A 13,866-nucleotide genomic window follows, 5' to 3' on the forward strand; every position below is an offset into this window, starting at 1 on the left:
TCTTTCCACGTCAGTCCATATGGATTCGCCTCATTCTTTTTAACAGCTCTCTAGTATTCCATTGTAAGACTTTTCTGCCATTCATTCAACTAATCCACCATTGATAAATAGAATGTATCATTGAACATAACTGCTTCCCACTGGGCCTGACAGGGTAATTCAGTTCTGAAAAGCCCTTTAAAAGGTAATGAATCGGTTGACCTCTTTGTGAGCCATTTCGAATTCTTCATGTGGAATTTGCTCCCTGTCACCATTTTCATTTTGGCAGCACTTAAACTGAGATGCCTATTCACACCCAGACAGACCAACATGGTCGTTTGGTTCTTAAAGCTGCTCTTGCAGATATTGAAGAAAATACTGACCTTATTTTGCCAAAAATCTGATGAATATAAAGTCTATATAAGAGTATTTTTAAATAAGTTAAAAGAGAAGAAGGCATCGATTCAAAGTTCTGTTTTATACAGGTTTCAATTAAATTTTCCTTCGATTCATTAAGCACTTATAGATGAATGAGACCCATTCCCAGAGCTCACAATCTATTGAAGAAGAAGGAAAAGTACATAAAAGTGATGTAATTGTTATAATCAAGGATTGACAGCTATCTATTGCATTTGGCCACCAGAAATCACAGGTGAATTCACAAGTGCAGCTTCTAGAGAGTGATAGGGGGCAGAAGGTTGAGGGCAGAAGACACCAGGAAAAAGAGGCACCACGAGAGCAAAGGGGGATGGAGTTCCAAGGAGGAAGGGGCACTGTCGTACCTGTCTCGCAGCACCGTCCGCCAGGTCGCAGTACTAATGGCACATGCGGGAGCATCTAGCTCTGCCTGGGCAGGAGGAGAGAGGTGTAGACTGGGATGGGGCCCAGGAACCTGCATTTTAGTGCATTCCACAGGTGATTCTGGTACACAGCCTCTCCTCTGGAAATTTGTTGGTACTGCTGTGTGCACCAATGGCAAGGGCCCTTCTCTACTGGTGCATGCATTATACTTTGTTACTGCTTGGCTGTTTTTGCCCCCAGCAGACACCATGGCAATTCGTTACCACTGTCTCTGCTGTACTTACAATACAGCCAGGCACACAGTAGGTGCTTAATAAAAACAGTATTTGTTGAATAATTTGTTGATTACCTCCCTACACTTTGTCAAACCAATGTAGATCATTAGGGAAAACCTAATTTTCAGTAACAATGCAGCTGTTTTGCCCGATACCACTTGGCCTTCTTACCCATTGCCTGTCAGGTGATTGGCAACTATCACATCTTCCTAAACTGGTGCCTTTGTCCTTTAACAACCCTGAGCCTAAAGTATCAGATGACCAAGGATTGAATGCCCCCTTTTATCTGTTCCTGAGATCACAGCCCAGACCAAGGCAGTAGAACCAGTATTTCCTGTATATTTTTTTTCCCCATTACTCAACTCAACCTATTTTGCCAACCAAACTGCTGACACCATCACCCTCCCTGCTGCTTCTCTCATCGAATTTCCACTTTTATTCTTCAAATATACATGTGTGTGTAAGTGTGTTTATAAACTTTTTGGCCCAGCAAACTGTTGAAATCCCTTCCCTTCTGTTCTGACATCTCATTTTGCTCCTGGAGCTAAGGATGCCCTGACACAGTCACACAGTTGACTCTGATGCTCACTGATGCTTTGCTGCCACAAAATGAGCAGAAGCTCTCTCCAAAATTAATTTTTTAATCTCCTGCCTTAGGAATAAGAGATTTTTTAAGTTTAATCATATGGCTTAAGTCTGCGGAAGCAATTTTATCAGGTTATAGTAGGCTTGGGAATTTTCCACACTACTTTCTCAACGGGATGTAAAATACAGAAATTGCTCTGATAGTCACAGCTGTTAAATGATCTGCTCAAACCTCAGTCCCTTTAGGTAGAGTGGATATGATATTACAGGGCTCTACTTTGCTGGTCATCCACAGTAAGCAGGGCTGGGAAGGATAGAGAGTCTGTTTTCTCCACTAGATGTGAACTCTTTGAGGCAGATACTGTATTTTTGTATACTTGGTGCCTTGTGCAGAGCAGAGACCCAATAAATATTTGTGACTGTTGAAATAAATTCAGGGAATGGGCATCATCTGACTGGCCTTTGGGTTCGTGAGCCAGTAAATGATGCTGAGGCACAAAGTGCCGAGTTCTAGTTTCCACTTTGATCACCAGCACAGGTGCAAGTCTGCTTGCCCAGCAAGCCAGAGATTACTCCTGCTGTAGTTCTGGCCTTGACTTTATAGTCTCCCCCCACCACACACGCACACACATACACAGCTTTTGAGAGGCCACTCAAGCTCACATCCAGCAGATCACTGGAGGAGAAGTTTGTCTTTTTACTGAAGACTACTGACCCTCATGTTTCTTGGAGTAGAAAAACATCAGTGCATTGCTTAAAAAAAACCAAAATCTTCCCTGCTGAGAACCTGCAGGGGTGTTGAGAGCATAAGGAACGGATGATTTAGGCTTAAACTGCCAAAATAAATCTAATCTTAAGTACCATTGTTCTGCATTTTAGATTTTGTCGGATTGTAGCAGATCATCATTTTAAGCCCACTAAGCCCAGTACTCAGAGCCTACAAAAAAAGTAGAAAATCAAAATTAATAAATGTTGCTTAAATATCTATTTCATTAATTGCTAAACTTAGCTTTCTTAAAAATTTCACTGAAAACTATTTGTACATTTAATTTCCACCCCAAGACTTCTCAAATATACCTGTTAAATGCTAGAAACATTATAGTCATAGGAAATAAAAAGAGTTAACTACAGCTAAATTTCAAAAGCAAAATGATAAAAATTCTTTCAAACGATTTTACCACAGGAAAAATATTTAATTCTTCTGATATGCTGTGAAGTGGGGCCTCTGTAAATGAGTGTCTAGAGTCAACTAAAGTGTTAAGTACTAATGAATTAAGATTGTTTTAAACAGTAATGTGCTTTTCTCTTTCAAATTAAATGAAGCATTAACGAATAAAAATGAGTAAAATCCTACATTCAAATATATCCTTTAATATGTGCCTTACTTCCTTTGTCTTTATTTTCCTTTCAGAAATTCCCTATGGGGTCTCTCCAAATTCACATCCAATAGACAGCCTACAGCCCAGAGTCACCTACGTCCTGTGGATGACAGCTCTGACAGCTGCTGGCGAAAGCCCCCAAGGAAATGAGAAAGAATTTTGTATGCAAGGTAAGAAACAACTTTAGAGATGGAGGGTCTACCCTGGATTCTAACACAAGTTTATGCTCCCACTGCTTCTGGCATAGAGGTTATCAGATTTTCAGTTATCAGATTTTCTTTAATTCACTCATTACTTTCTTGCTGCTACACCTTTGTACTTGTTTCCTCTAAGTGGACTTCCCTGCCATGTCATTGTCTGCCTGGAGACAGTGTCTTCTCATTTTTCAAAACTCAGTGTAATTGATTCTTCCTCCAGGAAGCCATCCTAAATGTACCTCCATATTTCCTTTATAATGTATTACATTTGACCCATATTCAAAACTCTAAATCCAATAGGCAGGGACTGGAATCTGTTTATCTTCAAAGTCTAGAATGGTGCCCAGCACATAGTACTTGTTCACTAAATGTCTGTTTAATGAATGATGAGAATTATCTCCACAATAACAATAGCAGCCATTGCATATCAAATAGTTATTATGTACCACTGTGTTAAGTGCTTTGCTGGGGCTTCTGTAACAAAGTATCACAAACTGAGTGGCTTAAACAATAGAAATTTATTTTCTCACAGTTCCGGAGGCTGTAAACCCAAGATCAAGGTGTCAACAGAGTTGGTGTCTTCTGAGGGTTATGAGAGACCGTTTCATGCCTCTCATCTTGCATCTGGTGGAAATCTTTGGCATTCCTTGGCTTGTGGATCTCTGCCTTCATCTTCACATTGAGTTTTCCTGGTGCATATCTCTGTGTTCAGATTTCCCCCTTTCATAAGAACACCAGTCATTTTGGATTAGTGGCCACCCTAGTCTAGTCTGACCTCATCTTAATTACATTTACAATGACCCTATTTCCAAACAAGGTCACGTTCTGAGGTGCTGGTGGTTAGGACTTCAACATATGAACTGAGGGGAAAAGGGAGAGGACAAAATTCAACCCACACAATACACACTTTTACTCATTTAATCCTGACCACAACCATGTAAAGTGCCTGCTTTACATGATTGTACCTGGTTACACTACCAAGTACTCAACATGAAATGAATACAGGAATCAGGGATTAGGACGACTTCTTACAAGTGTAAGGTACAGAAAGATTACCCAGGGTCATAGAGGTGACAAGTAGAACTACAGATCAAACTTAGATTTGAATTAAATTAAATTTGAGTATATGAAGAAGTTACCCTGTTCTCATGGGCTTCCACCAGCTAAATCATACTGTTCTGATGGCACCCATTTGCATTGTTCCAAGCATAAAACAAGCTGTCCTTTCTTTGTAACATGGAGTATCAAGTTGGTCATTCGGGACTCTGTTGTCCTGTGCCAGAGACTTCTCCACAGGGAAAACTGAAAAGCCCTCTTCTCATCTCCCAGCTACTCCTATGAAAGTTAACTTGTGAGCAATTAATTGAATTAAGAACTCAGCAGCTTTCTACTTGCACTCGAGACTTGTCCCATCTGCTCAGGAAGGAAGGCAGATGCTGAAGAAATGTCAGCATTGTGCTGATTGTATGGGGTGGTAACAAGCCTGCTGTGTTAACTCCCTCTGTTCAGCTTTGGTAACACATCTTCTACTGTGTCTAGAAGGTCTCTGTCTCTTAGTTCCCCCTTTACACCTTCTCCTCCAAACCTGTTCTTCTATCAGAAGAATCTTTCTGCAGGACACCTGATGCTGACATTCCACTTCTTGTTGCAACTCATCAGTGGTTCCCCCAAGAACTTTCAAGCTAGAATTCAAACTTCATTACCAGGCCTGGCATGACCTGGTCTGTTCACCCATCCGGCTTTGTCCTCTGCCACACTCATTCATACTCAAAAACAATAGTATCTGTAGTTCTGTGAAGGTGTTGTGCTGTATCCCGCCTTCCAATTATTTGCATAGTTCTAGTCTGTGCTTCCCTAACTTGTCTACTTACCCAACTCCTATCCATCCAACTCTAAACTTCTGACATTCCTTTTGGGAAACTTTCTTGAGCTGCTCGAGACCACTTCCCATGCTGTTCTCTGCTACAGTACCTCATATATGCCTTTATATGTTTTTATGTGCATGTTTTTACTGCTGTTTACATGTTTACACATCTATTTCCTGGGCTACATTCATGATTTCTGAAGATAGCAGAGCCCATGCCCTATTCATCTTTGTATCTCAGCACCTAATATAGCCTGAAAATGTTTAATAATGGATACTGGGTGAATAAATGAATAATTGTGACACATAGTAAAGTGCATGTAAATAGGAAGAAATCAAAAGAATTTCAAAGACCCTAGTTAGAGGGCTTATCCAATGGCTGGTTTGGTAAAATTACTAGCTGCTATTTCTCAAAGGCCTCCGACATCGCCATGCGCTTTAAACACACCATCTCTAATCTTCACAACAATTTGAAAGGCAGATGTCATTATTCATCTTCTGTAGATCAAGAATCTGAGGTCCACAGATCATATCGGTCAGTGGAAGGTCCAGTACTAGAATTCGGGGCTTCTAGTTCACAACCAGTGCTTTGTATACCACACCCCCTTTCCTTCTGCTCATTAAAGGGCTGGAACTCCTCCCAGAACTATAGAATTGGCCCCCTTAGGGCCCCTTCTCCCTAACCAAATGGACAGAAATTAGCCTTGTTCCTGGGACCAGCTACCCAGGAGCTGTGGGTAGGGTCCAGAGGGCTCACACAAGTATTTTGAAATGTTCATTGAAGATAACTCAGTCACAGGGTTTGCTATCTTTTCAGGTAAAGCCAATTGGAGCACGATCGTGGCACCAAGCATTTGCATTGCTATTATCATGGTGGGCATTTTCTCAATGTGTTACTTCCGGCAAAAGTGAGTTGGTTACGCCTGCGTGTGTGTGTGTGTGTGTTTCATAATAGCTGTTGCTATGAGTCAAAGAAATGATACTCATAATTGCTGGTGGCATATTAAATTTATTCCTTTATAGGTGACAGTAAATTATGTTAAATGTTTAAAAATATTCTACCATTGACCTAGTAATTCCTAAGTAGAAATCTATTCTATCATAGGTATGTGCAGATATTCTGTGGCAAATATGTTCACTGAAATATTGTTCATAAAAGGAAAACAATACGAAACCACCTAAATGCCCAATTACATGGGATTAACTAAATCACAGTATGTCTCATACTGTATAGCAATATTATGCATCCATTAAAGATATAGAAAAAAATAAATTGCATATTTGCTATCTTACATTTTAAAAGCAGCTTGAAAAACATGTACTTGTTTTTTTAAAAATACTACATACACACACATACAAAATAGTTATTATTAAATTTGATCGTAACATAAAAAGCCAAAATAATATGACTTAAACTAGTTAACAGTTTCTCACCTGGGTAAGGGAAGTAAACTCAGATGAAGGGCTGGTGTAGTAGCTCCACAGTCATCAAGGACCTAGGTTCTTTATCTTTCTGCTCCACTATCCTGACATTGGCTTCCATCAATTTCACCTCATGGTCCAATGGCTGCAGGAATTACAGCCATCATGCCTGCATTCTACAACTTCCGGGAAAAGGTGCCCACACTTCCATTTCAGATTACTTCACATGAAGAGGTCACACAGGATACTTTTGTTTACATCTCCTTGGCCAGAACTTGGTGAGGCAGTGAGGTTTAAAATTATGGTCTTATAGCTGGGCTTATTGTCATCCCAATAAATTAGGGTCCTCTTCCTAAGAAGGAGGGAAAATATGTATGATGGCACTTAACACTCTCTGCCCCATGAATGTACACCAAAATATTACTGGCAGTTATATCAGGGAATAAAATCATAGGTGATTTTAGTTTTATTTAACTGTATTTTCTAAAATTTCTTTAAATTGTATTATGAGAACTTTTTAATGAGTTAGTTATGCAATACAAAGTTTTCTTCAGATGTTGCGTAAAGTAAGAGAAGAGGTAAAAATAAAACTAGCTCAAAGTCATCCTGCTAGTCATTGAACTTGTCTGAAAGCTTTACATTTATTTAAACTCCCATGTGTGATAGGTACTTCAAAGCAGAGCTCTCTTTAGTGAGATTTTGAAAAAGTTTAACTCAAAAAAGAGTTAACTAGGATCACATGCATTCTCTTCAAGGAAATAGTATCAGTCGGGGTCAAGGCTTCTGCTGTTTAAAAAAAAGAAAAGAAAGAAAGAAAGAAAAAAAGAAGCCCCAAATTTTAGTGGCTTTAATAAAATAGTTTATTTCTCTCCCATATGAGTCCTGAGGTAAGTCATCCAGGTTGGTTGGTAACTCTGCTCCACATAGTCATTTAGGGACCCAGTTTTCTTCCATTTTATTGACCCATCATTCCTTGGGTACTGTCCTCAACTACATGATCTATACTAGGTCACAGGTACCTCCGCTCACATTTCTTTGGAGAAAAACTAGTCACATGGCCATATCTCTTGCTTCAAAGGGCTAAACATATCCCAGAAGCTTACCATTTTTATTAAACATCAAAGCTTATTAAAGTTTTTAAAGATGTTTCATATTAGTCTTGATTTTTAAAATATAGCCAAAATATTTAAGGCACATGCATTTATAACAGCTTAAGGATATTTCTTCCTTCCACGTCATAAAAGTAATATAAACTTATTAAAAAACCGAGATATGTAGGAAAAACACAAGTACTTGGTAACAGTTTGGATGTTTCTCTATGGTACTTTTTTCTTGGAGTTTTTTTTACATAGTTTATGTTGAAGTTATTTATATCATTTGTATCTTTTTTCTTTTAGCATAATAATTTACCTGTCATTATAAACTCCTTATAAACATTGTAATTAACTAAGTACTAAGCCCCCAAAGGTAGGCTTCTTGTTTGCTGTTCTATCTCAGCACTATGCTGGTCATATATTAGGGGTTTGATCCATGTCTTGCTGAATGAGTGCATAGTTGGATAGTGACAGCTGAAAGTTCCATCGTTTATTTAGCAAACCCCAAGTGGTTGCATCACGACTCTTTATTGTCTATCCAAACTTCACAAAAAACTAGTCCAGCCTTGGATGATGCATCATCTTTTTCAGTGTTTACAGTTTACTCATTTGCATAACTCTACACTGAACCCCTCCACTGAAATCACAGCACTAAGAACCTGTGCTTCCATGCCACCGCATACACAATTAACCAGCTGTCAATGTTTTCTTCATCTACAGGGTATTTGTTCTCCTTTCAGCCCTCAGACCTCAGTGGTGCAGCAGACAAATTCCAGACCCAGCGAATAGCACTTGGGCCAAGAAATATCCCATTGTGGAGGTAAGGTATAAAGCCTCAGTGGTCAGTTGATGGGGTTCCAGAGAGCAGCAAATCTGAGTTTCCCATCGCAGTTGGGAAGAAACCTGGGTACTTAGATCCTATGAAGAAGCTGAAGTCATTCACGCCTAGGTTACAGTCTGAGTCATCACTCCCAGGTACAGGAATTTTCTGAAGCTTATGACCGAAAGACTAAGACTCATAGCTTTTCATTTCTCTCTATGCCTTATGTTCCCCTCCTCACAGAACTTCAAAAGAAATAAAACAGCAAGTATTTTTGCCATTTGCTGAGCACTAGCCTGAGAACTGACTCATCCAAATTCAAGAGAATTGAAGCTTTACCATGACGTTCCCAGTCCTGTCTGAGCATGGAACAGATAGAGCCCAGACTATTTTGGTTTTGGCAGGAAGCCAGTAAGTCATTCCATTGTGCTTGGAAAAGGTTTTAAAGGAGGCTGCTAAGCTGGCAAATGAGAGAGCTAGAGTAAAGAAAGCGAAGGGAGCTGCCGCTGTGCAATCTAAGGAGGTTAAGAACAGCTCACAGTGGGCACGGTGGCCTATCTCTGGCGGAAGGTCTGGAAGTTGAAGGCATCTGAATATGGAGCAAGACTGCATTTACAGAGAGCAGAGGAGGATAAAAGTGGTACGCCAATACTCTTCCCATTGCTGGGGAGTTGGCAGCCCCATACTCCCTTTCTCAAACCTTATAGCCCTTCTCCAAAGATTCTTCTCAATTACCCAGTGCATTCTATCATCCACACCTTTCTGCTGGTCAGAAGCCGGTGGGACCAGCCACTGCTCAGAGCTGGTCTCAGCCATGTCTGCCTCAGTAGGAATTTAAGTCATTGCAGTTTAGTGCCTTTGAAACAAGGCTTGGATGCAAACTCCACCTCTGTCACTATGTGGATGACTCTCAGGCAATTTGCCTGATATCTGAACCCTAGTTTCATCCTCTGTAAAACAGGAATTGACGTTATCTCCCATGTATGCTGTTGTGAAGATTAAGTAAGATGCCATGTAAAGCACATAGTCATACAAGGCAAAGATAACTCACTTTCTTCCCAGGAAGACGCATATTCGACGTCTCTTCTGTTGAGGGGTTTTGTCCCTGTTAAGTTATAATAGCGAGAACAGTAATAACAGTAGCTTATATAAATACATGTGTATGTATTTTTAATTATTTTTATATGTACCTACATGATCTATAATTATATATATGGTATATGTGTTTATACATACATATGATATATATTTTTATATGTGCCATTATATTAAGTTGTACTATTATCATTTTTCAGATGAGGAAACTGAGGCACAGAGGACTAAGTAACTTGCCTAACGTTAGTCAGCTCATAAATGGTGGTTCCTGAATTCACATAGAGTAGAAGGTGCTGGCCACCATTGTACTTTACATTCTAAAAGATCTTTAAGCACAGGTATGAGGGGAGTCTTTCTAAAAGTCAGCACCTCCACACTGAATAGACTAAAGAGGTGTTCACATACAGGGCCCTCGCTTAGTGGCAGTATTGTGATGACCTGTGGGAATGCACTTTGTAAGGACACCACTGCTAGTTTAGAGGGGATTCAAGTACTAGTTGTTGAACCAGCTAAGCTTTAAGATCTCACTCTTCCAATGCTAAGATTCCACAGTCCCTTGTCCTAAAATCCTGAAATAGCAGAGTGGGAGGCAGCTCTGGGTCAGTCACAGACACCTGGCTTTCAAGCTAGTAGCTTTGGGATCATGAGCTCCATTTGCCTCTGCCTGAGCATGATTAGGGCCCATAAAAAGCCTAGAAAAAAATGCTATGAAAGACAAAGGGTTAGAGAAAAGAACATAAGGAAAAGGCAACAGAAGCCATACACAAACCTAAAGCTATATAGTATAAACATGTTCATTGCAACATTATAAATAGAAGCCAAAAATTAGGCATAATGTAATCTGCCACCAAGGGGGCAGGTTAAACATTTGAGTATATCCATACAATAGGATATTATGCAACTATTAAAAAAAACGGATCTATGATCTATGTGTTTCTAAAAATCTCTAAGATATTTAAAAGTAAAAAAGCAGTTTGTAATAACTGTCTAAAGTGAATTCTTATTTATATAAGGAGGGAAGATTTTATATACACATATACACATTTTTGCATGTGAAGATGTTTCCGAAAGGCTACATATGAAACTAATAATTGTTGTTGCCTTTGGGGAGAGGGTTGGAAATATGAGGGCCATTTAATTTTCATTGCTAATTTCCTTTGAACTTTTAAGTTTTCTCACAAAATTGCATATTTCTTTTGCAAAAATAACCAGTAAATTAGAAAAAAAATTTAACTTAAACAAGGCATCTGCAACAAAGGCCTTGAGGCAGCCTCAGAACCCTATGTTGCTTGACCCTTGAAGAGACTAGACTGTGAAGATGGCTCTCTTGGTAGGCTGAGGCCACGATAATCTTTCTCCAACAAAACATGTTTTCAGTTCTCAGACCTTAAATCCCCCATTTCTTAAGCTGTGGGTAAAAAAAAAAAACACGTGTCTTAAGGCTCTGCAGGAAAAGACCAAATCATAAAGGGCACCACCATAACGTCATCCATTTTGAATTTGTAAAAGCTTAAAAACGTGTCAGTGAGGTAGCTGAGGGAAAGGTGGTCTAAGAAGCCTTGCCCAAGGACTTATCAGCTAGGGGGCCTGCTTTATAAAAGCTCTGAGGAACAGCCTTTATCAATACTGCCAAAGCTTTCAAGAAGGCAGGATGAACACCTTATCTTGTGATAAGGAGCCATTTCCACACCCTGTGCAATCTTTCTTACATCTGTGACAGCAGCGCTCTGGCAGCTGTGCTTCCCTTCCCTCTGTGTTGCAAGCCACACAAACGTGCCAGGACCAGTCTGCGCAGCAATCGGAAGAGTAGGTCCCCCAGAGAAATACATACATACCATCTAGCTTGTCAGGGCCCCTTGCGGAAGTCTGTCCTAAGACAGCATCATCATTCACTTTCTGGAAACTTCTCATGCTCAAGGCAAGGGAGGGGATATCAGAACCAATCCAGATCAAATCACTCTTGCACAACTTGGCATTTGACAGATAAGGCAACTGAAGGCCAGAGAGGTTGTTTTCTCAAGATGTAGTGTCAGAGTTGAGACTAGTTGTTGGAGTTGCCCTGTCCCGAGGCTATTTTTTTTTGGTCATTCTACTCCTCCTGGAAGACAAGATGACTTATGGAAATGCAAACAAAGTGACAGTATAAAGCATCATGTGCCAAGACCCTATCGTTGGTGTCTTCACTGCTGTAGTGAGGAACAGTCACTAGAGGCTTCGTAAGGTGTCAAGCAGGGGGTGGTGCAGCAAACAGAAGCAGGTAAACAAGCATGGTGGTGGCACAGAGAAAAAGGTGTTTAGTTAGGAAAGGATAGTGTGTGCCTGAAATAGTTTCTGAATGAAAACATGGGGGAGTAGAAAGTGCAGGAACCTGATTGTCAGGCTAAGGGCTGGAAACTTTACTGCATATGTAAGCCTGAGTTGTTAAAGGCTTTGGAGCTTTGCTTTAGAAAGATCAGTTGAAAGATTATTTCCAAGATGTAAGGAGTGCCCAATAAAGCCCATTAAGTGTTAATAAAGTGCTTGGTGCTGGACTTGGGAATCAGCAGTAAGTTTGGAAAGGAGATGACAGACACTGAAGAGCTGACAACTGATGCGCTGCTGAGAAAGTAAGCAAGAGAAGTAACAGAAAAATTTAAATGTAGGGAAAAAAAAATGAAAATTTCTTCCAAAGAAGTTATTCCACTAAGAGCAGAACTGACGAAGATATTACCCTGCCTATAACCTTTCAATAGTTGAACCTTTGGATCCTTTAAAAGTCCCTTTAACACATGACCTCCAATTTCCAAAGCCTCACTTTCCTAAGAACTAGCAGGTTACAGAATAGACCAGTCTTCCCTGCCCACAACTTTCCTATCTGGAAAATATACCTCTCAGGATTCCGCTCTAGTGTGACCCTTTTAAAGTTACCTTTTAAAGTCTCCTTCCCCAGAGACAAGCTCAGCCTTTCCTTTGCAACCAGTGCACCCTCTGTCCTTAAGGAAGAGCAGCTAGTGCAGTTTGACTCGCCATCAAGTCTGGTTGAAGGATCACTCACTGGCTGGGGATTGAGGGGACCATGGCTCCTGACTCCCTGACAATGTTAACTACTTTAACTCACGAAGTTAAGGGCTCAGTGTCCCACCTCGAGCTGACTAGGCAGTGCAGGCTGTGAGGTCTTTTGGAACCCTGGAGAAGTGGGTTCTAACATAGCCACATGAGCCTTTCCCTCCTCTTTCTCAGAAAATGCAGCTGCCCATGGACTGGCCCACTTCTGAAGAACCTGAGCCCCTGGTCATCGATGAAGTCTTTCAAGTGACCCCAGTCTTCAGACGTCCCCTTCATTCCATCTGGCCAGAAAAGGGACGAGTCCAAGATCACTATACTTCTGAGGAAGACAGTGTCTCAAGCCCACCACCTCAAAGAGCTCTCACAGCGGAGACAGGACTAGTGGATCTGTATAAGGTGCTGGAGAGCAGGGACTCTCACTCAAAGCCAGTAAAACCAGCGAGCTCCATTACAGTCCTCCCTGTGGACTACCTTCCTACCCATGAAGGTTACTTACCCTCCAACACAGATTATCTCCCTTCACAAGAGGCTCCTATAACTGACTCCCTGGAAGAACTGGAGCCTCAGCACATTTCTCTCTCTGTTTTCTCAAGTTCCCTTCACCCACTCACCTTCTCCTGTGGTGAAAAGCTGACTCTGGATCAGTTAAAAATGGGGTGCGGCTCCCTCATGCTTTGAGTGGTCAGTGTACCCCACATCAGCACACAGCATGCCCATGTACCCAGTCCCCTGCTCCAGTTGTCATCACCTCTAGGTGCTACCATGTCTGGTTGCAGCTAGAGAGCAGTCAAGCCAGCTCAGGGTGAATCTCAGGAACTGAAAATTGGCTGTAACCCAGATACCTCATCTTGCCTTCTCCAAAGCCTTAAGATTATATCCTGCACTATGTGGACCTAGACTCCAATCTAAGTTCCTACAACTTTGCTACCAGAAAGGGGAAAGGGGCAAGTGGAAACCAACTCTTACTAGCAATGACACACAGTCCAGAGGACTATTCATGCAACTGTTTATAAAACAGCTACTATATACCAGGTCTTATATTTCTAGATTAGCACTGTCCAATAGGCCTTTCTGAAATAGACATCTTCTATATATATATTTCTAGATTAGCACTGTCCAATAGGCCTTTCTGAAATAGACATCATATATATATATATATATATATATATATGTGTGCAATAGTGTGTGTGTGTGTGTGTACTGTTCAATACAGCAGACAGTAACCACATTGGCTGCTGGCACTTTAGAATGTGTCTAGTATTACTGAGGAACTGAATTTTGATTCTAATGAAAAGTCATGCATGATTAGT

At 40.7% G+C, this 13,866-nt stretch overlaps 1 protein-coding gene across 2 annotated transcripts in view; it reads left to right on the top strand.

Annotated features, from left to right (window-relative positions):
* IL12RB2 (interleukin 12 receptor subunit beta 2) overlaps positions 1 to 13,654 on the top strand; it is a 67,865-nt gene extending 54,211 nt beyond the window's left edge. Inside the window, exons 13-16 of one of the 2 annotated variants that reach the window (XM_039838536.1) lie at positions 3,052 to 3,189; positions 5,898 to 5,988; positions 8,317 to 8,416; positions 12,731 to 13,654. In XM_039838536.1, the coding sequence (XP_039694470.1) occupies positions 3,052 to 3,189; positions 5,898 to 5,988; positions 8,317 to 8,416; positions 12,731 to 13,234 (833 nt within the window). In that variant the 3' untranslated portion in view covers positions 13,235 to 13,654. Of the gene's footprint in view, positions 1 to 3,051; positions 3,190 to 5,897; positions 10,418 to 12,730 lie in introns of those variants that run through there. The other variant, XM_039838535.1, reaches the window with a different exon arrangement.
* Positions 13,655 to 13,866: the final 212 nt, after the last annotated feature.

This window comes from Pteropus medius, unplaced genomic scaffold (assembly GCF_902729225.1).
Source record: "Pteropus medius unplaced genomic scaffold, Ma_sr-lr_union100, whole genome shotgun sequence".
In the NCBI taxonomy this organism is placed as follows: Eukaryota; Metazoa; Chordata; class Mammalia; order Chiroptera; family Pteropodidae; genus Pteropus; species Pteropus medius.